At 41.4% G+C, this 24,759-nt stretch overlaps 2 protein-coding genes across 2 annotated transcripts in view; both read left to right on the plus strand.

Moving 5' to 3' along the window:
• Positions 1-2,413: 2,413 nt before the first annotated feature.
• On the plus strand, positions 2,414-3,718 carry LOC308303909 (26S proteasome regulatory subunit 7-like; the record flags this gene model as incomplete). Its single annotated transcript, XM_080748428.1, has 1 exon — positions 2,414-3,718. The coding sequence occupies one exon, from the start codon at positions 2,414-2,416 to the stop codon at positions 3,716-3,718; it is 1,305 nt and encodes a 434-aa protein (XP_080604554.1).
• Positions 3,719-5,755: 2,037 nt separating this feature from the next.
• Positions 5,756-24,759, plus strand: part of LOC308304522 (ryanodine receptor 1-like) — a gene marked incomplete at its 5' end in the record, with an annotated part of 142,344 nt that continues 123,340 nt past the window's right edge. The window contains 17 exons of the mRNA XM_080749131.1: positions 5,756-5,803; positions 13,688-13,807; positions 14,345-14,443; positions 15,049-15,069; positions 15,442-15,516; positions 16,423-16,501; positions 16,976-17,088; positions 18,193-18,292; positions 18,837-18,933; positions 19,021-19,095; positions 19,716-19,872; positions 21,307-21,471; positions 22,189-22,310; positions 23,174-23,360; positions 23,653-23,788; positions 24,109-24,204; positions 24,635-24,753. Of these exons, the coding sequence (XP_080605257.1) occupies positions 5,756-5,803; positions 13,688-13,807; positions 14,345-14,443; positions 15,049-15,069; positions 15,442-15,516; positions 16,423-16,501; positions 16,976-17,088; positions 18,193-18,292; positions 18,837-18,933; positions 19,021-19,095; positions 19,716-19,872; positions 21,307-21,471; positions 22,189-22,310; positions 23,174-23,360; positions 23,653-23,788; positions 24,109-24,204; positions 24,635-24,753 (1,809 nt within the window). The remainder of the gene's footprint in view (positions 5,804-13,687; positions 13,808-14,344; positions 14,444-15,048; positions 15,070-15,441; positions 15,517-16,422; positions 16,502-16,975; positions 17,089-18,192; positions 18,293-18,836; positions 18,934-19,020; positions 19,096-19,715; positions 19,873-21,306; positions 21,472-22,188; positions 22,311-23,173; positions 23,361-23,652; positions 23,789-24,108; positions 24,205-24,634; positions 24,754-24,759) is intronic.

Raw genomic sequence — 24,759 nt, forward strand, 5'->3', positions numbered from 1 at the left:
AGCTTTGCTTTACTCACCAAATGTTGTGAGTCTGTTGAAAGAACTGTTTGCGTAGTTGTAGCGCTAATATAGTTGTCATTTACTTTCGCTTTACTGTACAGGTTGTTGGGATGCTCCACCCTAAACGGTAGCTTGGAACGGTTAACCCTTCACAGGATTTATCTTTCTTTCCTTAAGGCCTTAGAAGTTTAGAACAATTTCTGACTGTTGTGAGAATGTATTAGACCTTGCTGTTTTACATGTTTTAAACAAACCTTTTAGGCTACAACAGATTTATACACAGAGATGTACAAACTGATAATGTATACTATAGAGAGATTATCAGAGGAGTTTTTGCCATCATTATTGTCCATCATTATCAGGAATAAAATATGGATTTGTCAGTGAAAGTACATCTAGTAACATCACACAGACCAGACAGGGGCTTTCTCTCCTTTTTGAGCGGTGGTCACACCGTCTCCATAGCGTGGCCGTGTGTGTATCCGTGCGTGTGTGTGTGTCTGTCTGCCTGTGTGTCTGTAGCCTCTGGTGTATGTAGCCTGAGTACCCTGGGTGACCAGAGAGGTGCTGTTGAGTATAGCCTGGCCTGTGCATCAACTGCAACACACACACACACACACACACACACACACACACACACACGCACCCCCCCCCCCCCCCCCCACTGCTCAGTTTTTTTAAGATAGTCTACTATCCGGAGTCGAATCTGTGACATGTTGGCAGGTTTTAAATCACAATGTGGAACACTTTTGGACATAAATGCATTTTTCACATAGATTATCTATAATTATTAATTATTATTAATAATGCATGTTAATAATAATGATGTTTGCTAATTAGTGGGGCTAGAGCTATTAGACATGACATTAACATTTTAAGCAAATTAACTCTTCCCACGCTTTGAACGTTAACGTTCGCCCCATTTTTTACAGAACCTCGATGCCAATACGGCGCTCGTTCGGTTCGTTCGTCTGATGACTGTATTAAGCTGATGAGGGGTCGCGCGGCCGTCTACTGTAAACACATTTTCCGCGGTGATGGTGTAAAAAATCCATTATGCGTTAGATCAACGGAGAACAATTCACTTCCTTGTTGATTTCCTCCGGCTGTAAGGCTCTATGGCCAGTGACTGGTCTTCTTCTTCTTCAACACATAACAGGCAAATTCACATTCATTCTCGCATGACGCCGCCCTCTGCTGCCTGGCAGACCAAAGTGCACTATTGCACAACCAAAAAAAATAAAAATAAATAAATAAATGTCTGTCTGTCTATCTACTATAACGTCGCCAAGGTAAGCCGCTTTTTGATGGCGCCAGACCCAATAAATAAATAAATAATCTGGCAGTAGGAGAGTTAATAGTAAAATGCAAAGTGTTTGTACAATTTTTCCTTTTTTGAATTGTTTTGAAAGCCTTGAAATGACATTCCCAAAATAGGAACGCTAGGTTGAAAACAACTGTGAAACATGTGCTAACATGCTTCTGACATCATTTTACATCTCTTCAGGATAGTACATTGTGTCAGGGCTCTGCATGTCTTACTTCAATAGATTAACATAGTCATCAATATTTCTGATTCTTTTACCTCCCACGACCCAGGCTGGCCAGAAGGAGACAAAGATCCACATTGGTTCCACGCAAATGATGCCATCGCTGTGGAGAGAGGGGCAGCAACAAGGTTAGGAGCAGCTCTGCTATTTTGTCACCCAATAATGACTGCCCAAAATAGGGACACTTCAAAAAAAAAAAGAAACGGATCAGAGTAGCAGTTAGCACTTGGGTCACCTTTTTGTAGTAGTTTTCAGGTGGAGAGAAACGTTTTGCTTGTTGCTTTTGTGTTGCACATCAACTTGCATTTTTGCTCTCTATGCACCATGAGCTTTTGTTGTGGCCGTGTGAAAACTCTAAGATCTTTGCAAAAAAGAGCTTATTATTTAAAATTAAAAGTAAAACATATTAATTGTTTTTACGTCTGGCTTCGTTTGTCCCTATGTCCTAAGTACGAACTTGTCTCTATGTCCGTAGTGCGAGACTGACGTCACACGAGACTAACGTCATAGAAAGTACGCAGAAACCGACATCGCCACAGCTGATGTTACGGACGGAACGGCCCATACAAGGAGATGTGCACGTGTGTCGTGTTTGATACCATGTACAGGTGCGATTTGTTTTGGTACTGCATGTGACGTGTACAGATACTGTAAAAATGTCTGCACAAATCGGCTTTGTTAGGCATGCATGGTTTGTGTGTGTGTGTGTGTGATGTCAGACCAGACCTGACATCACACACAGCATATATAAAGTGATGCAAAGGTTAACAGTCCTGTCTCTGGCAATTTGAGGGTCATATAAGTTCAGCATTAAGAGACGTAGAGAAGCTCTGAAGTCATTTATATTCCTACATACATCAAATATGCCAGATCATTTGGGCAGTGATCAGAGGAAGGTCAAAGAAGAAAAGAAAGCAGATGATGGACCCATCAGAACTTTGGACGAAGGGGACATTGCCTTGTTGAAAACCTATGGCCAAAGCACATACTTCAGACAGATTAAACAAGTGGAAGATGACATTCAGCAGTTGCTCAAAAACATCAACGAGATCCAAGGCATCAAGGAATCAGACACCGGCCTGGCTCCTCCAGCCCTATGGGACCTTCCAGCTGACAAACAGACACTTCAGAGTGAGCAGCCACTGCATGTGGCAAGATGCACGATGATTATCAACCCAGACACTGACGATGCAAAGTACATGATCAGTGTTAGACAGTTTGCCAAGTTTGTGGTAAACCTGAGCGACCAGGTCGCCCCTAATGACATCGAGGAAGGCATGAGAGTTGGCGTTGACAGAAATAAGTACCAGATCCACATTCCCCTTCCTCCTAAGATTGACCCGACTGTAACAATGATGCAGGTGGAGGAAAAACCTGATGTGACTTATAGTGACGTGGGTGGATGTAAAGAGCAGATTGAGAAGCTCAGAGAGGTAGTAGAGACTCCTCTGCTCCATCCTGAGAGATTTGTGAACCTGGGCATTGAGCCTCCTAAGGGTGTGCTGCTCTTCGGACCCCCCGGCACAGGGAAGACCCTCTGTGCCCGAGCCGTGGCCAACCGCACTGACGCCTGCTTCATCAGAGTCATCGGCTCCGAGCTGGTCCAGAAGTATGTGGGAGAGGGAGCCAGGATGGTCCGTGAGCTCTTTGAAATGGCCAGGACCAAGAAGGCCTGCCTCATCTTCTTCGATGAAATCGATGCTATCGGAGGCGCTCGCTTTGACGACGGCGCCGGCGGGGATAACGAGGTCCAGAGGACCATGTTGGAGCTAATCAACCAGCTGGACGGCTTTGACCCGCGTGGCAACATCAAGGTGCTGATGGCCACCAACAGACCGGACACACTGGACCCGGCCCTTGTCAGGCCCGGCCGTCTGGACCGAAAGATCGAGTTCGGCCTGCCGGACCTGGAGGGGCGCACGCACATTTTCAAGATCCACGCTCGCTCTATGAGCGTGGACAGGGACATCCGCTTTGAGCTGCTGGGTCGTCTCTGCCCCAACAGCACGGGCGCAGAGATCCGCAGTGTGTGCACAGAGGCCGGCATGTTTGCCATCCGTGCTCGCAGGAAGATCGCCACAGAGAAGGACTTCCTGGAGGCAGTGAACAAGGTCATCAAGTCATATGCCAAGTTCAGCGCCACATCTCTGTACATGACCTACAACTAAGATCCTAGGCTAAGCTTCGAATTGATGTCAATTTAAGAAAGTATATTTTTTGTCATTCTTGATCATTCAAAAATAAAATGTTCAAGGTTCAAGGTTGTACTTTATTGTTACGTCTTTTGTACAGGTACATAAGAGTAAAACGTATTTTTGTTCGGCTTCTTTTCAGACAATGCAGTGGTATATATAAAATGACAGCAGAACAACAAAAAACAACACATCTAAAGATAAAATAGTAAGTAATAATAAGTAATAATGACGTAGGAAAGAAAGAGAGTGCATGTTATGCATAGTTGTGTTATTTTCATCAAATAGTGTTGTATAATTTTGTTGTACACTCGGGTGTATAAGCAAATATTAAATTGTGTTATAGGTCATATGTTTACAGCACATAAAGCAGAAATAAAAAGTCACATTTAGGATTTGGCGCAAACTTGACAGCACTGCTGAACATGTTTCTGTAGCAGTCAGGACTTGTTGACGCTAAGGACTCAGAGGAACTTTCCTGAAAAATAACTTGTCCATAATAAAATGATGATGATAGGTGTGTGTGTAGGAGAAAGGGAGAGAGAGTGCTCTGGCCACGTTCAAGTGTATATAGACACATATCTCGTGAAAGACGATGCTTCCCCACTCAACCTGAAAGCAAACTCCACTTGCCTTATTTGCCTTATTTACTTGACACGGGCAGTCGAGCAGTCAGACAACCATTAGTGTCCCCTGAGGTGGCAAAACCTTTGGTATTTTTTTTCTGCTGCTCTTTCATGTTTGAGGAAAGGTAAAAATGTAGCTGTAGATAGATTAGAATCACCTGTGATATCAAATATTCCTCTCCAATATCTCTCCTTGTAGGCATATTGCATCGGATGACTTATCATCAACTTTGAGAAGAAAAATGCAATTCTGGGAAATTGTAAGTGTGGTTGCACTGATGCGAGTCCACAGGGAACTGAATTCCGTCTTACCATTTATATTATATATTGTGAATGTGATGTCACGTGAAGCATGACAACAGTGACAACAGTGAGTGAAGCATGACCGCTTCACTTTTCTGTTGTGTAAAGGTTAACAAAAAGCAGGTTCACTTTGCTGGAAAAAAGTCTCTGACCTGGAACAATAATATGTTATCGCAACCACACTAATACATAAAACTAGAGAAATTGCAATTTGGGAAATTGCGAGTGTGGTTGCCTAAAAAGTTACCTTACTCTTACATCACTAAAAGTTACTCACTATATATGGTGTTTCCCATTCAAAGTCAAAGGGAAAGGTCAGATACCTAAAAGTTACCTTACTATATATGGTGTTTCCCATTCAAAGTCAATGGGAAAGGTCAGATACCTAAAAGTTACTCACTATATATGGAGTTTCCCATTCAAGTCAACGAGACTAAGAATTGTAAAAACTGCAAAATTCCCCAGAGTAATAATGTGGTTGCCCTGGCAACCACACTAATAACACAAGTGACAATATAACTGAGCTCTCTCAAGAGATCCTGGACCAAACAGCCCCGCGTTTCCTGTGCACCCTGCCAGTTGGTCACAGAAGTACTGCCACTATTGTAGGAATCTTAATCTTATAATAGAATTCAATAGGGCTTTGATCGGGCCGAGACCTTGCCCAAGTTTGAAGTCGTACATCATTGATATGTCACAGATGACTGACATCACAGTTGACTGACGTCACAGGCTGGCCACATGAAGTCCAAAATCCTTGTTGGTGTCATGCCGTTCTGTTCCCATGTGGATCATGTGATGCACACGATTCAGTTTGTTTTTATTTTTATATGCTGCGATGAACAGGAGGAGTGTCAATCCTCTCTGCGTGTCATAACACACACACAGCCTGCCAGACACTGAGGCACTGACTGGATATACTCATATTGCCCTTCAGGGCAGCCAACCCCTCACCCCTCACAACAACATTGTCCTTCAATGTCACTCAGCCTGCACACAGCCACCGGGACGGGGGACTAAGACACAGCTAGACGTTGTCCCCATCTCTCTCAGGGTGTAGTGTCTTAATGCTTCTAATGCCAGCATGGCTGAAGGTGCAGATGGGGAGGAAGAGATTCAGTTCTTGCGTACGGTAAGCGATGCAGAATTTCCTTTTTTTCCTAACATGATGATGCCGATTGTTGAAAATAAATCAATTAATCGCATTGTCGGATGAAGGGGGAATGTCCTCCCACAGAGGCTAATGTTTTCAATATTAGAACAGCTCATGTGATGTTATATTATGGTAAACTTGTTCAGTCACAGAGTACGATGATACTTTTTAATAATGTCAATGGCAGCCTATGTATGGAGAATAGGCAGACTCTTTTGCATTTGTCATCTCCTTCAGAATATTGATTGACATGGACAGCTGGCTGGTTTGTCACCATTGTTATCTATTTATAAACCGACTGGAGGGTATTTCATGTTACTGTTTGGTCGTTGAGAAGAAAGCTATAGTGCCAAGACAGAAGACACTTGGAAGTGGAACACATTGTTTGATTGCGGATATACATAAATTACTGTTCATGACTGTATTGATTTACCATTGACATGGTGACATCAGAGGTTATAAACTCCATAGCCCTGGGTTAAAAGTAGACTGATAGTTGTACACAGTAAGATTCTGACCCTCATGGGTGAGTAAAAGTGTACTTTATGGAGTTCAAATATCACTCTGGGTTTTGTTGTGATAGAAGCTTGTGGCTGGAGGGTTTCCAGTTTGAATCCTAAACCAACCAAAGGAATCTGTGTGAGGAATGATTGGTCTTCCCTCCACTGAGCAAAGCACTCATCCATGTCTCAGTGTTGCCAGAGACTTCTGTACAATGTGTACTTGCTTAGACAATATGCATTGATATGTATGTTTTTATTAGAAATAGAAAATCTTATTTTAGAAATGTTAAATATTCACAGTATGTGGGGGGGGGGAAGAAGTAGAAAAAAGGGAGGGACTTCCTTGTCCTTTTGTCAGCGTGCACGAGAGATTTGGCACTGATCGGTCCAGTGGTGTGTTCTAACTTCCTAGACACAGACAGACAGTGAGCCAGGGCCCTCTGCTGCACTGCCTGACTCAGGAGTGTAAAAAGTTGTATCATGTTTTCATCCTACTAGTGCAGCACCCGTTGTCAGAGTTGTCATAGTAGTATGTGCTCTGACATCAGTACCTGTCGTCAGAGTACTTGGAGGCCATGTCTGTGTATGTGTGATGCACCAACTTGGGAGAGTTTTTGGATATCCATATACAGTGTGTTTAAAAGAATGATAATGAAGTCACACACACACGCGCGTGTTTGCGCACGCACGCGCGCACGCACGCACGCACGCACGCACGCACGCACACACACACACACACACACACACACACTGCATTGAAGTTCCTCAAGCAATAGAATGTCCTGGTGTTGCCATGATTGCATGGATTAAAATTCTCAGTTGCCACGACTGATTTCAGTCATTTGGATTCCAAAGAATCCAGCATGTCTACTATGGAAGTACGTTGCACAGCGAAACGGTGACGCATTGAGAGCTTGTAGTCAGGCTATTTTCAGTAATTATTTTAAGATTAGAGTATTTAGGGCTAGGCTAATTTAGTGCCACCCTAGTGTAGTGGTCACAGCGCATGCCTTTCATGCAGGGTGGTCGTGGGTTCAAACCCTGCCTGTTGTTGACGTCAGCAAGGACATGTGGTTGCAGTGTGTTCCTAATGCCCAATGGGATGTGTTCAGGAGGCTTGGCTCAGGGAGGAAGGTGTTCGGAAGCATCTACCATAAAACCCAAATGGTCTCGGATAGTTCATAAAAGCAAAGCTGCAATCTGTACGTTCTTCACCTGGTTGGCTGTGTGTAGAACAGCAGTAAGAATGTTATTAAAACATCCTAACTTTACATATTGTGTTAAATTGTTTAGGTAAGGACTCCTTTCACACATTAGGCCCTTACAACATCTTTAAGTCTAGCATCCCTATGCTGGGGGATGCTAGCTGCCGATCTATAATCTAGTAGATTGGCTATTTTTCACTCACTCACTCACTCACTCACTCACTCACTCACTCACTAACTAGGAGAGTAGGGTTGGGCAATATATCAACATTGGGTTAGATCATCTGGGATTTCGGATATATCATAATATTGTGGAATATCATAAGTGTTGTCCTTTCCTACTTTTAGAGGCTGTAGCACAGTAAAGTGATTCTCTGAATTTACCTGACTGTTCTAGTTCCTTCCTTCATTATTTGCTTTTACCCACTTTTATTTATGAAAAATAATAATAAAATGTCATGGTGTAAATATGTTGTGCACCAATAGTAATCCCCACAATATTGTCTCAATATTACCATCTCTATCTCTTTTGATGCTCAGTTGGTATTTCCCATGACATAGTGTTACAGGCAGAAGTTTAGAATAGAATAGATAGAACCCCAAATTAGTGGACTTTAAATCCAGAAGTGGAGATATGCAAGCAATGTTCTCATTCAGTCATGTGGGCTAGCTGGCTCAGGCTTCTTCTATGGCCATATGTAAGGGGCATGTCCTTTTAATAATAATTATAATATAGGCCCCACGCCTTGGAGAGTTGTTTGTCACTCACAGTACATTTGCATATACGTGAAATGTATTCTCTGCATTTTACCCATCCTATAATGACTAGGAGCAGTGAGTAACCATATGTTGGCCTTAGGGAGCAATTAGGGGTTAAGAGTCTTGCTCTTGTACCCTGTGAGACACATACAATAGCTGGCCTGGCTGGGAATTGTACCTGTGACAACCAGGAGCTCTGGCTCCCCAAGCAGGCTCCCTAACCACTCAGCTACGGCTGTCCCGTCCGGGCTAACTAACAAGTTCATTAAAAATGTACTTGTCCGTTGGACAAGTGGCTCTTGGTTTCACTTTTTCCTAGCAGCTTTGTGCTGTATGCAGATTATGGACTGTGGAGTGGAGGGGGCTAAGGGAGGTCTTATTTATTTGTAAAAAACAGAACAGAGAAATTATTGTGAAATGGCAAATTTATATCCGGACAAGTGACTTTTGTGCGTGGATAAGTGAATGGGAAATGTACTTCAAGTGCCTCAAAAAGTTAATGTCAAGCCCTGTGTCAAACATTAGTTACTTTACCTGTAAATGTGCAAGTTGTTTTACAGTAATGATACTGCATGCCACACTAAAGAGTGATGATGTTTACTGCTTTAATAATATGAATGGCACAGCCACACAGGTTATACAGAATGATATATTCTTTTATAGTTGTATTTGTTTAGTGCATCCAAACAGTATGGACAGGCCTTTAAGTTAAGGCATACGAGCTGGTACTAAAGACAAACAAAATAGAGCCCTAAAGGTTTCCATGTAAATAGCCAATGTATATCAAAAACATTATGTATGTACTGTAATCCTGAGAGGCAAGCTAGAAGTTTTATACAGTATTTCAAGCATTATTCCACACGCACGCGCCACACAGAGTGTGAAACATTTGATATATGTGTATATGTATCACTCACCACTGAAATGTACAAGAGCGTGTCTGTTTATAGCTCTGTGTCACAAATCTAAGACTGTTACCACACACACACACACACACACACACACACACACACACACACACACACACACACACACACACACACACACACACACGTGAAGTGTGCCAATTCTCCCTAATCAGGGAGAATTGAATAGGGTGAATGGAATGTTGTGAGTGAATTACTGTATCATTATCAATCATTGTCAGTCCATCCGAGATGGAAGAGTATTTCACATTTTAATGTATTTACCGTAAGTTGACTTGGTTTAATAATGCAAAGGCACATTATCACACTGTAAAACAATACATTTCCAGTTTAATGCGACTCTATGTCCCTTTCTTATGGATATATGTAATTTTATCCAATCTGTAATGTACAGTAGTGTTAATACAATATACTGTATCTTATACAATTGGGGTGGTTGTATTTTGTCTCCCTGCTCTTCTATTGAGACATTTGATTGTGTCAATGTGGTCACGTCTCACCTCTCAGATCACACAGGATCAACACATTTTTACCTGATGGTCAAGATTACATTTATGAGCAGTCTGTCAGCTGATGCGCAGGAAACTGGCTTCAAATCCGGGGTGGGAAAGTTACATTGTGTAGCTTTTTAACGAAGTACAAATAATGTATTATAAACATGTCCTCTCTCCCAGAAGGAAAGCTGTAATGCAGGGGTCTTCAACGTTTTCAGACCAAGGACCCCTTAGTCGAGAGATGGATGAAACAGGGACCCCCCACAAACCACATAGATACCATATAGTTTCATCGTTTTACAGCACAATCATCAGTGTATTTTGGGTTCATGTCAATTTGTGTTTACCGATAATTAACCACTTGAACCGTCAATAATTAATAAACTTGACCTTTCACTCTGTACTTGGTCTGCTCTTTTCCCCCTCTACATGAAACCTCTTTGCCAAAAATTGCCGATCTACAAGCTTACAAGCGTGAGGCGTTGTGAGCTTGTTAGGGGTGTAACGATATAGTAACTGTATCGAAATATCGTTTTTAACTTAAAAAATCGAAGTATATCGAAATGAAAACAGCTAAAATCGAATCGTATCGTTTTATTTTGTATCGTATCGAATTGGCACTGCAAAGAATCGATTGTATCGATACTACCTACTTGTGCATTGTATTTAGCATTTTTAAGAAGAAAATCTTTAAAGGAGGGGTTTAATCACTTTTTCTTTCTATATGGTGTAGCATAATGTGTGTAATCTCTGGGTTCATGTCTTTTGTCAAGGTGCAGGTTTGTCAAAGTCCATGCATTTGGCAGATAATCACTGTGTTTACTTATTTATATCCATAATAATACATGTTTCCCTTACAAACTTGCACTATCCACACCTTTCACACAGATTTAATTTCTTTGCTAAATAGTTACTATATCGATTTTAAATAATTAAATCGAATCGTATCGTATCACCATGAATGAACCAATATCGTCCATGTATCGTATCGTCAACCATGTATCGTGATATGTATCGAATCACTATTAAAATGTATCGTTACACCCCTAGAGCTTGTAGATCTGCTATTTTTGGCTAAAGTTCTCAAAATATGGATGCTAGGGTTCAAGTGGTAAATATTGAAATGGAGAAAAAAAGCTTCTATCACACAAAGATTTGGAGGACCCCCTGTAGTAACTCTGAGGACCCCCTAGGGGTCCCGGACCCCCTGTTGAAGACGCCTGCTGTAATGTCAAGATGTGGTGAAGACTGACCAGCTCACACTGAACCCTACTGAGTTCTATATTTGCAGGGAGGGGATTACCACGTTTGATGCTTGGCCCATTTGAAACACCTGTTTACTTCAGTCCATGATGATGGACTATCATTTAGACTATAAAAATATATAGTTGAACAGATTTACAATGACATGCATTTTGATTTCCCACTGACAGAATCATTGTAAGGGGTTTGGAATGGCATGTGGTTATGGAGTATTTAGCATTAGTAGTTGGTTGCTAATAAAACAAGGCATACTTGTTAGTGGACACTCAGACCACTCAATCCTTAATCCTTTGACTGGGGTCCCCCAGGGGTCTATACTTGGCTCCCTCCTTATTTTCCCTCTGATCCAAATCTCTTCGCCGAAAACAGGCGATCTACAAGCTCACACCACATTGCAATGTGTCTCGTTGTGAGCCTGTAGATCAGCTATTTTAGTGAAATGTTAACCTATTATGACATGCCCAGAATAGAGACACTTGGGTTCGAGTGGTCAAGGGTTCAGTGTTTTGTTCAAGGACACTAACGGCAGGATATAGCAGCTGACGTAAAGGATTGAACCTGTAATGTTTCCTAATGGGATGGGATGGTCTCATCGATGACTCGGCACAACCTGGGACTCTTTTGGCCCAGTCGACACACTGTATCCTACATCTCAACAACTCTTTATTTATCTGTCTCCAGTTGACCTTGAAAAGTGATTCCCACTCTTGCTTGGGAAGAATATAGCTGGCAATTGTTCTGTTCCTGTCCCACTGCCATGTCTCTTCACACATTCAAGCAGTGCCACTTGTCAACTTTTCATGAGGTTATAGATGTTTGCATCAATAAGTGGAGGTTATTATTATGGTTATTTTTGATTCCTTAAACATCTACACACAAATCCTCTGTGTTGATGTAAAACTGAGAGTGTGCAGTGTATGTAACCAAATGGTCCCGTAAGGGCTCCATTTGGTTACATTTGCACCTAATCAACACTTTTTTTTTTACTGTATATTTTCACAAAGCACCAAAGAGGGTAGCTTCATATCATATGACATATTCCTGACATTCCTGGATATGAGCTAACGATGGGAAGTAGTAGTAGCCGCAATGATTTAGATTAGTAGTAAGTACCCTGTGAGAATTGTAAGATGGGTCCTCAAGTACAAATATGTTTCAGAAGAGAACACAACCCACTGAATACGGTGCCGCCACACGCTGAAGATGATACAACACGAGATTTGTAAGATTCTATACATCAGCAATCTGAGTAATTGCATTATAGAAGTTGAGCAACGATGTCCAGTGTTTCTAGGCCGCCTTGATCTCAAATATCTGGTGCTTTCCGGAGGGGAATGTGTGAACAGCAGGTGCAGGGGCCTGAAATAGAGGGTGGCTGGTTAGTCAGGGGCCGAGGGGCTGAGAGATTAGTGTGAGGCTAGTGAGTGGCACAGAGACACTACAAAGAATAGATGGAGGAATGGAGGCTGTTAAATGAGAAGGAGCAGCTGCTTGTTCTTATACAATGTCCATGAAAATGCACAGTATCAAGACACTCCATGCAACACTGCCAGGGGCGTCACACCAAATTCTGGGCCCTGGGTACAAGGATTCACTGCGGGCCCCCCATGAATGTTAACTATTGAAAAATAGCAGATATACAAGCTCACAGCGTGGCACCGAGTGCCGCGCTGTGAGCTTGTAGATCTGCTATTTTTGAAAGATCGTGAAAATGTGTGCAAGAAACCTACGTCAAGGACCCCCAAGATGATATGTATTTGGCCACGGACCCCGATCTCAAAATATTTAGCTCCAGGGAACCCCAGAAGCAAAATTTTAGTTCGAAATGTTCGCTTAAAAAATACATAATATTCAAAGATTTTCACACATTTTCTGAACTTTTCAAAAATAGCAGATCTACAAGCTCGCAGCGCGGCACTCGGTGCCGCGCTGTGAGCTTGTATATCTGCTATTTTTCAATAGATAAAGTTACTAGGACCCCTCCACCTTGGGCCCTAGTAACTCAGTCCCACTTTCCTACCCCTTGTGACGCCCCTGAACACTGCACTGCAGCACATAGTTGCGTGGATTGTGGAATCTCTGATTGTTGTCTCTATAATGAAGTTGAGGCCGTCTGTGCAGTATGTTTGTCTTTTGTGCACGCCACAACCCAGGCTGGACTGGGCTGAAACTTTCCTTGATATGATCCAGGGATGGTCATGGGCAACATTTTGAAATATTTAATATTTAACATTTTGTAACTTAAATCATACACTGGAAGTCATTAAGTCAGTGGAAAGGCTGTAACTTCCAAGTACTTGGCAGAAGTTGGCACCTATTTCACCCGTGCAATAACCCAAAGAAATGCTGGGTACCCTATTTGTTTCCTACAGTACTGTCATTGATTGCAGTAGGCTGTTTTTCTCCGCAGGTGTGCAGATATTCTTTGTGTTAGAGCTGGCCAAAAATGTCGTTGTCTGTAGGAATTTCTGAAGGCCTAACTGATTCAATTCATTATCAGCATCTTCACTCTTCTGTGCATAGTGTGCAGCACCATTTTCTTTGATCCTCATTACAAACTGAGGTGTGGCCTCAGTATTTTGCACCAATGTCAACAAGACAACGTCATTTACATACTATATGTACGTAATATATGTTGTTCAGATTATTTCTGTTTTGTGTTAAAATAAATAAAAACCATTCACATGAACTCTTTTTGTTGTTCTATTTGTAGGATGACCAGGTTGTGCTCCAGTGCACTGCATCCATTTTAAAAGAACAGATCAAGCTATGTCTGTCCTGCGAGGGCTTTGGGAATCGCCTCTGCTTCCTGGAGACGACCTCCAATGCTCAGGTACTATGCAGTATGAATCGTACAGGACACTTAATAGAAAGTTTCTGCTGCTATACTACAGTGGTTCTCAACCTTTTCAGGCTGTGACCCCAAAAATAATCATATTTTAACTGGGGACCCCCACCCTGACGAGCACTAAGAGTAGAGGAAATACAGTTCAAGGTTCTATTGTGAAAATAGCCGATCTACATGCTCACGACAGTGTTGTGAGCATGTAGATCGTCTATTTTCACAATTTCTGCCTCTAATATTTGACAATACGGAGAATGTTTAATTTTTTATTTTAGAGGTTTTAAAGTTTACTGTTGAGTGAGAAAACAATGTTTCATGTTAAGCTAATCATCTGGAGACCCCCCAAAATAATTCCCCACAGGATGAGAACCACTGTGCTACTGTATACTACACTATTACAGTAACTACCGTACCCCTGCAGGCTGCCCAATCCAAAGTTGTACATAGAAATAACCTAATGTAAAATAGTTCATTACTGTTCTCATTTCATCTTTCATTTGGGTGCATGGATGTATTGTGTTGTAGAATGTTCCTCCAGACTTGGCTATCTGCTGCTTCATCCTGGAGCAGTCGCTGTCAGTGCGGGCGTTACAGGAAATGCTGTCCAACACGTCTGTGGATGAGGTAAGAGACAAGCAAAGAGGTACACTGTAAGTGTAAAATCACCAGTGTTCATTTAACTCTTAGTTACAAACAGGCCTGGCGGCAGGACTCAATGGCTTAGGGGTCCGTGAGCTTAAGTGAAGGTTGCGACCATATGCAAATGTTTGTTTCAAGGAAGTCGCCTTTGTTTTCGAGTATTTGCAACTCGGTAAAACCGGTTTCACGGATACGCAGGGGAGGGGCAAGGTGGCGTGAGAGGGCCCGGCCGGGCCTGGTTACAAATGGATAATCTATAACTAAGGATTTTACTGTGTATATTTTACTGTGTAGACATGGGCTTTCAACCATCCAACCAATGTGGATCATATGCTGTTGTATTTTTTATTTAATCTTTTTCTACAAGTATTTTATATATTCATTTCTTTAACCTTATGAACTTTAATCTTGATGTAAATTGTGGCTAATACTGTTTAATCTTTGTACAGGCAGATGTGTTAATGTGTTATTAACCAAATCAGAGGTTCATGAAATGCCATTTTGTTTCTTGTTATTCTCCAACTTGACTTTCTTTTGTTTCCTCCATGACTCCACACCCAACGCTCCCTCACTCTTCCACCTGCTGACAGGCTGTGGATTTAGACAAATGGGTATGTATGTGTTCTCACTCTCACTGGGGGCATACACAGTACACACAGCACACACTGGGTCATTGCAACAGCAAAACATCAATAGATTATTCAAAAAAAGAAAAACTGTAAAGAACACACACATTAAGGATCAAAATACACAAATTGCACAATGTCATTATGTTAATACGGGTTCTTCTGACTGGAAAGAAAACTCACCATGTTGGTCATTGACAGATAGATAGATAGAGAGATAGAGAGACAGAAACATTCAGGTGATACCTCAGCACTGCAATAAGCATGAACTAGATAGAGGTGATTAGAGAGTTGTAACTAAGATGATGCACTGATAAAGTAGTTTTCCTCATAACTCTGTCTCTCCTGCTCTGCCAGTCATCACAGGGAGGAGGCAGTCGCACACTACTGTATGGTCATGCCATCCTGCTGAAACATACTCACTCCAGCATGGTAAGCACGCACCTTATTTGTTGAGTGCCCAATTAGGGATGGGACGATATGAACATTTCATAAAACGATTATTGTGACAAAAGAAATCACGATTTACGATATATCGCCATAATCAAAATCCATTATCCTGGGGGGAACATTTGCCAAAGAATTGCAGATCTACAAGTTCACAATGCGTTGCAACGCGATATGTTGTGAGCTTGTAGATCGGCAATTCTTTTGCAAAGACATTTGATAGAGAGTGAAAAAAGGGTTTTTAGTGGTACCGGATATGCAGCTCGGCAAATAAAAGGTGAATTGATCCCAGTGCATGACGGAGGACGATATCACGATAAATGAAATCTCCGTGATACAATTATCGTGAGTGTTTTTTATTGCGATAAACGATAATATCGTACCATCCCTATACCCAATACTCCAGTTGTCCAGCCTGTAGAGTACCTGCAGTGATAGATATCACCGTTCCCCGCCATGCACATCAATTAGAAAGCAATTAAAGCAAATCGAGTATATACTGTATAGCACATCATCCCTATTCCCCCATTGACCAAGGGTTATATTTGGGCTTGGGCTTCTGGCAGTGATACTCTACATGCAACACTGTTGTTAACTTGTTGGGATCAAACATTTAACTTTATTTCTGTAATAATGGGAAGGACTTCCATCACTAGACCTTCCAGTCTCAGGAATAATACATAGAGTAGAACTGTGACTATCGGGTTATTCTGCAAGCTATCCTCTAGCTTCGCGTAGCCAGACAAATCTGCCATTGCAAAGAAAAACGCAGTGATTATTGTCTGGATATGCAAGGCTAGCTATACTCTCCTGCTATCATTTACATTAATTTACTAATACCAGTGGTTCAGTTGATGACATTATACTGTATGTGCTCTCTTTCTACTACAGTATCTCTGCTGTCTGACAACCTCACGCTCACTGACAGACAAGCTGGCTTTTGATGTGGGCTTGCAGGAAGACTCTACAGGTCAGTACAGAATGCAGAATTTGTTGTACGACAGTGTTTCACGCAGAAATAGCAGAACTGCAAGTTCACAACATGTGTGATGTGACATGTTGTGAGCTTTTAGATGTGCTATTTCCGGCACGTGGCACCGACGTGTGACGGAGCCTATTGTAAATTAAGCATTACTGCAAGTTTGCTGCAAAACCGTAGCTTTGTTGCACCACATCCAACCCAAAGGTTTAGAATAAATTAATTCACAGCAGAACCTTTGTTGTAGCTGTAATTTACATAATTCCCAATAGTTTATAATATCTCATTTGTATTGCGAGATATTTAGGCTACTGTATAGTATAGGGCCTATTCAGCATTGTCTGCAATATCTGAGAAAGAATAAGCTGTCTATTGCTGCTGACAGTGGAGGACAATTCTATTCTATGTTAAACATAAACAAGTTGCTGTAGGCATCTGCGTTGTAAAAGTATGCTTGTGTTTCAGGGGAGGCATGTTGGTGGACCATCCATCCAGCATCCAAGCAGAGGTCAGAGGGAGAGAAGGTCAGGGTGGGAGATGACCTCATTCTCGTCAGCGTGTCCTCTGAGAGATATCTGGTAAATTCAGCTCAAACTGGATATTTCACCAAGCAAAACACATGGCCGAAAACGTTAACTTTATTTAACATAGCATAAAGCGTCACAGAGTGATACTCAAGTAGTCAGGGAAAATTAGCAGAATAACTGTCAAATCTGGGAATAAATTCCTTACCAAACAATTTCTTCACCAATGTGTTCGTAAAGGTGTCTAGTAACATATCTAACAAAGATTGAAATTCAACATCCCTAGCAAAATATTTGACAGCTAGGGTAATTCTGGGTCTCATTCACTTACTATACACTCTACTATAAGGGAAACAAATCACTCCCAAAATATGATTTAAGTGGGATGTGAGGGGTCTAACTAGGTGTTTTTAATTATTCTGAATCCATTGAAAGCATTTGTTTTGCACGAAAAACATTCCTTGGGCCAAAAATGGACCCCATACACCTTGTGAAAAGTGATGACTCATCACTAAACCATCGCTTTTTTGCGTCTGATTTCGGCCCAATGAATGTTTTTCGTGCAAAACAAATGCTTGCAATGGATTCAGAATAATTAAAAACACCTAGTTAGACCCCTAACATGCTACTTAAAGCATATATTTTTTCCCCCTTATAGTACAGTCAGTGTATAGTAAGTGAATGAGACCCAGAATTACCCTAGCTGTCAAACATTTTGCTAGGGATGTTGAATTTCAATCTTTGTTAGATATGTTACTAGACACCTTTATGAACACATTGGTGAAGAAATTGTTTGGTAAGGAATTTATTCCCAGGGTTTTATTAAAATTCCCTGACTAAAGGGAGAACGGAGACAATACAGGTGTCAAGTTAGTTTCAAGTTCTTTTGCTGAGTTCAGGTGGCCTGAACATCTAGTTTTCCAAACATTGTAAAAGTTATTTTTTACATTTGGGAGTAAATGCCTATAATGACTTGTCCCAAATAGGGATGCCAGAGTTAATGAGGTTAACAATCCACATCAACTCAGACAGTTAAAACCGATTACTAAGTCAACTCCAGACTGAAGCAGAAATGCATCCTGGGAAATCCTTCATGCTGTAGGCTGATATAATGCATATTGGATACAGATTTTGATTGATTGATTGTCCATTGTCCAGCATCTGTCCTACGCCAGCGGTGACCTCATGGTGGACGCGTCCTTCATGCAGACATTGTGGACTATGAACCCGGTGATGTCTGGCTGTGAGCTGGCTGAAGGTACACATAGGATTTCCATTTACTTCCCTTTGCATTCAGTGATACAAAGTGTTTTCAAATATAATTTTCATGGCAAATAATATATTTTATGTATTTTTATATCAATAATATATTTTATATCGTAAGATCACCGGTATACTGTGTGTGGGCACTAGGGGCTTAAAGTTGGTTCCTTGAAAATTGAATGGAAATTCCAGTAACAATCTTCAGATAGAATTTCAATGCATAAAAAGCAGCAAAGTAATATTTGCAAAAAAAAAATAACAAGGGCCACGAAGGTCATTGTGTTTGATTGCCTGTCTTAAACAAGCTTCAAAATCTGCTAGTTGATTTTCATATCATACTGAAATGAATGGCATCCAATGGCTTTCTCAAAAATGAAACAAACCACAATATGCTTTGGTCACAGGTGATGTCAAGTATACAGTAAAAAGGTTAAGGGGCTAAACATGCCTGAGCCTGACCTGGCATGGTCCTGGAATGGCATGGTTTGAAGTGCAGAACTTTTAATCTTCTTTCTTCCTTCATCATCTGCACTTTCCAGGTTTTCTGATTGGAGGCTATGTGCTGCGACTGTTCCATGGTCACATGGATGAATGTCTGGCCATCCCATCAGCTGACCAAGGAGATGACCAGCGGAGGTGACAGCCTGTCATACACTGCACTGAACACACACAGGGGAAGGGTCAAAGCTGCATTACGTACAATATATGTTGCTTTCTTTTCAGAGTTGCTCATTATGAGGGAGGGGCTGTGTGCAGTCAGGCCCGCTCGCTGTGGAGACTTGAACCACTTCGTATTGCGTGAGTAGACTCTTATCATATTTGTATTCATTATTAGCAAGCATTGGGCATTTTATTATTGTACAGCATAATAAGTATTGTATGGTATGGTATCTTCAAAACTCTCAGCAACCGTATCAGCTTATGTGTTATGGGCTTTTAACACGGCTGCGCGATATAATGCCTGCATATCCGCTTGGATCCACGGGGTCGCACCGTCGCACATCATTTGAATGGATACGTTTCTACACATTGCGTAGAAAAAAGCCCAACACTATTCAACTCTTGATGGGCGGGGGCACAGGAACGTCACCGCTGTCCCGTGTCTCCCTACCTGAACGTTCGCCTCTCATTGAAAATGAATTACTAGATGTGTCAGTGTCAGTGTGTGAAAAAGCCCTTAACCCATTTAGAACGGGTACACATTTTGTGTATCATTATTTTATGCTTTAACTATTGAAAAATAGCAGATATACAAGCTCACAGCGCGGCACCGAGTGCCGCGCTGCGAGCTCGTAGATCTGCTATTTTTGAAAAGTCGTGAACATTAGAATTTTGACCCCGATTCTATAAGTGTCTTTTGAATCCTTCTAATTCTAGGCCTAAATGGGTTAAACCTCCCCCCTTTACTTACTGTGCAGGTGGAGCAGCAGTCACATTAAGTGGGGGCAGTCTTTCAGGATACGTCACATAACCACAGGCAGGTACCTCTGTCTGGATGAGGAGAAAGGTCTGCTGGTGGTCGACCCTGAGAAGGCCAACTCCAAGATGGCTGCTTTCTGCTTCAGGATTTCAAAGGTCAGCGCCAGAACAACACCAGTTGTACCTGAGAAATAAGTTCAATTTATAGAAAATAGGAATATATTTTATAGGGGTGTAACGATACATTTTAATAGCGATTCGATACATATCACGATACATGGTTGACGATACGATACATGGACGATATTGGTTCATTCATGGCGATACGATACGATTCGATTCATTGATTTAAAATATATATTGTAACTATTTAGCAAAGAAATTTAATCTGTGTGAAAGGTGTGGATAGTGCAGGTTTTAAAGGGAAACATGTATTATTATGGATATAAATAAGTAAACAGTGTAATTATCTGCCAAATACATGGACATTGTATATTGACAAACCTGCACCTTGACATGAACCCAGAGATTACACACATTTATCGATAGACCATTGTAGCTATATGGAAAGGAAACGTAATTAAACACCTCTTTTTCATTTTTTCTTCTTAAAAATGCTAAATACAATGCACAAGTTTGTAGTATCGATACAATCGATTCTTTGCACTGCCGATTCGATACGATACAAAATAAAACGATACGATTCGATTTTATCTGTTTTCATTTCGATATACTTCGATTTTTTAAGTTAAAAACGATATTTCGATGCAGTTACTATATCGTTACACCCCTAATATTTTAAGAGTTCACAGTCCGCAGTAGTGCGGAAAGATCTTCTCGCCGCCTATGACAATGAAGACACTTTCTCATGGTTTTTAGCTGATGCTTTCACAACACGTCCCATCCAGACACGTTGTGAGACATCAGCTATTTTCGTGACAGTGCCAGCTTAAGCTTCATACATCTATCCCATTACAAATGTACCAAAGTCTTACCTCGTGTACATTCTTGTGTAAAATGTTCAATTTGCTGTAGAAATGTACTTTGGGCCGGGTATCTCAACTCCTTTTTACAGCGTGGCTAGGAGGCCAGCCTATGTACAGTATGTCTGTGTGTCTTATCGGACCCAGATTAGTCCGGACCTAATCTTGCAAACCTTACTGGACAGATCAGTGCCAGATTTCTTGTGCTCACTGCCAGTAGGTCAAGGAAGTACTTCTTCTTCACATTATGGTTATTGTATTGTTTGCACTGTTGACACTGTCACTTTTCTTTGCATTGCACTGATTGTAGGCCTACTGCAGTACAGCAAAAACAGTCCCGGAAGTTTATAAGTATCCAGGATCCATTTGTAGTTTCTCAAAGAAAAAAGAAAACATCAGTATCAGCAGAATAATGTAAGCATAGGCGAGCGTAAGGGAGAGCAAGCAGCGGCACGTCCGCACTGTAAGAGAGCAAGCAAACTTTGTAACTCTTTAACAAAGATTGTCAGAGATTCTCATGGTAGCCACACTGTTATTATAGACAATAACTTTAATAATTTGAGCATTGAAGCCACTCATTGTTTGTTTGTTTTTTCCCCAACTGCAGGAAAAGATTGAAGTGGCTCAGAAGCGAGACGTGGAAGGTATGGGAACACCTGAGATCAAGTATGGAGAGTCCATGTGCTTTGTACAGCACGTTTCTACTGGCCTCTGGTTAACCTACGCAGCTGTGGATGCAAAGGCAGCCCGTCTGGGGCCTCTAAAGAGGAAGGTAAAGATGTGTAATCACCTAGCTGTAGTAGGGCTGCTACTATAGATTATTTTCTTGGTGATTATTCTTGTTGGGAAGAGACTAATGTGTTGTAATGGTTAAGAGTGCTACAGCCACGTGAGAGTGTTTTGTTTTGGAACAATGAATCACAGAGCATCAGTATTGTTTAATTTTATTTGAGTCCAAGTTTCTAATTAGTTAGGTTTATCTTATTATCTTTTGTATGACATGTCAAATAGATGGGTCCCTGTCCTCAAGGAGTTAATTGAAAGTACAGTATCAGCGCTACGTTCTCTTGGACTGTAAGAAAACTTGTTTAAAAATAAATAATTGCCATTATGACTAGTTTGGGACCCGAAACAAAAGGTTTAGGACTTGGACTTTACTTGGGACTTAACAGTCTTTCTTGACTTGGGACTTGACTGGGGACTTGCCTGTCTTGACTTGGGACTTGACTGGGGACTTGCCTGTCTTGACTTGGGACTTGAGAGCAAAGACAAGAGACTTGACTTGGACTTTGTCACATTGAGGTTTAATTAAATCCTTTTCAAGTGGGCCCTGTGACATTTTTAAAAGCCCCGCTTCATACTCACACAGTGACACGCATTGTCAGCTGAGAGATACCCAGTACAACCACAGTCCTACACTGCTGGCCGCTGAGAAGCTTCGCCAGCTATACGCTGTGTGTGCATAATGTATGTATTTATTTCTTCTCAGGCCATCCTTCATAAAGAGGGTCACATGGATGACGCCCTCACAGTGGCTCGCTCCCAGATAGAAGAGCAGCAGGCTGCTAGAATGATCTACAGTACCTTCGGCCTCTTCAACCAGTTCATCAAGTAGGCCCACACCCATTGCCTTGTGATGAATGCTCTTTGCCTTAAAACTGTTTTTTTTTAACATCAAGGTCCATTATTTATTCTGCATTTGAGCCACAGACCACCATTATCCATCTAGCCTATTGCCTTTCGATGTCTTTCAGCACCATGAGATCTCTCTCTCTCTCTCTCTCTCTCTCTCTCTCTCTCTCTCTCTCTCTCTCTCTCTCTCTCTCTCTCTCTCTCTCTCTCGCCTCCCTGAACGTATTTGTTGCCACTGTCTACAGAATGTTATCCTTCATCAGTGCAGACGCTATTCAATGTTAATAGTTATAGTTATTATCACGATAACTATAACTATTAACATTGAATAGTGTCTGCACACTATCGTGCTTGGTTTGAACGGCCCTTAACTGTGACAGGAGATCAAATCGGGTGATGTTGGGTGATGTCTCATGTTTAACCACTTACTGTAAGCCCCATATACTGTGGCTACTTTGTCATACTACAAATAATGAAAATAGCTGAAGCTCAAAACACAGTGTATCGCAAGCTTGTAGATCTGCTACTTCCACTATGTCATATGAGGATTGTCTGACTAGTTTTGTTGTTTTCTTTTTTAACTATAAGCTCCATTTACCTTTTATCTTTTATCTGATACGTTGATCCCTGCCTATACGCACCCTTCTCTGAGCTGATCACGTGTGCTTAAGACTTTGTTTCCTGTTTTCATCTTATACCCTGCTTTACCCTTATATTACTGTTGTTCCATCTTTCTATGCTCTTTGTTTTTACCGGTAAACTGTATGTATTATTTATGATGAAGTAATAAGCCCAACATGTGCTGCTGATGGGGTTGTTCTTCTGCCCTGTGTGTTGTCTAGAGGTCTAGATGCTCTGAACGGGAAGAACAAGTCCCCCAGCCCTCCCTCTCTGCCCATGGACGCCGTGGTTCTCTCCCTACAGGACCTCATCTTCTACTTCCGACCGCCCGAGGAGGAGCTGGAGCACGAGGAGAAACAGTCCAAGCTGCGATCTCTCAAGAACAGACAGAACCTCTTTCAAGAGGAGGTTGGTCACTATCACTGGGTTACCGGAATCAACAGGAGCATGAATGTGTAGCCTGTAGCAGATTTCATGGCAATCCGGTCATTATCAAAGTAGTTTAATCACTAATGTACTTTGTCACGGATAGCTAAAATACTATTTTTACTCTTTACACTTTCACCTTTTATGACAAACATTGACTCTATCCTTTAAGGATTCAAGTGATATGATAGAAATAAATAGCTGCTCAATGACTGTTTCTTAGATTATCCATTTCAGAAGACATATTTCCAATGTTTTCTTGTCCTCCAAACAGGGAATGATCACACTTGTACTGGACTCTGTTGATCGGCTCAACGTCTACAACACAGCAGCACACTTCTCAGAGTTTGTAGGGGAGGAGGCCGCAGAGTCCTGGAAGGAAATAGTCAATCTACTGTATGAGTTGTTGGGTACGTTCTGGTCCTTTTGATGATGCATTCTTTTTAGTAAGTGATGATTATTTTTTCATGTAAAGGCACTGTATTGTTTTGTTGAGTTTCTTTTCACAATGGTAAAGTTGTATGTACGTACATACTAATACATACATGCAGTAATATTATGCTTAAGAACATAGAAGTTGTTCTTTTGTGGGTAAATGAAAACACAAGGAGATGCAAACAAAAAGAAGGTACAACAGCAAAAAACAAGATGACAAGCAAATTAACTTTATTGTCTGTAGATGGCCTACCAGGTTTTGTGTCTAAACAGTTGTTTGTGTTTCCATTTTAAGCTTCTTTGATCAGAGGGAACCGTGCCAACTGTGCTCTGTTTTGTGATAACCTCGACTGGCTGGTCAGCAAGCTGGACCGACTGGAGGCGTCTTCAGGTACTGTCATTTTCCCTGCCCACTGGCCTTCTGGTTCAGATCCACTGTGTTCATTATGACAAAAACATCTCGGATTTTACAGTCCCACATTCTTTCAGTCATTGTACATTTATCCTAATTAGTGTCATAAGCATAATTGTAGAAGCCCCCTTTTATGATCCTTTATCAGCCCTACTGTAAGTTGTATTACATCATAGCGTATCATTGTATGATTTTCAAATAAAAACAAACAAAAAACAAACCAGGCTTTAATGTTTAAACCATTGCTCATTGTACAATGCCCTGGCAGGATTCTGACAGAGTACAGTGATTGATGATACTGTACAAATGAAACCAAATGGGCCCATAAGGCTACACTGTCAGAGAGCGTTTTAACCTGTATAACATGACTTATATAAAAACACTTGCTGGTGTGTCTTTCTTTCCGCAGGCATCCTGGAGGTGCTTTACTGTGTTCTGATTGAGAGTCCAGAAGTCCTGAATATTATCCAGGAAAACCACATCAAGTCAATCATATCTCTCCTTGATAAGCATGGACGCAATCACAAGGTTAAT

This window comes from Nannobrachium achirus (genome assembly GCF_963921795.1).
Source record: "Nannobrachium achirus genome assembly, chromosome: 19".
In the NCBI taxonomy this organism is placed as follows: Eukaryota; Metazoa; Chordata; class Actinopteri; order Myctophiformes; family Myctophidae; genus Nannobrachium; species Nannobrachium achirus.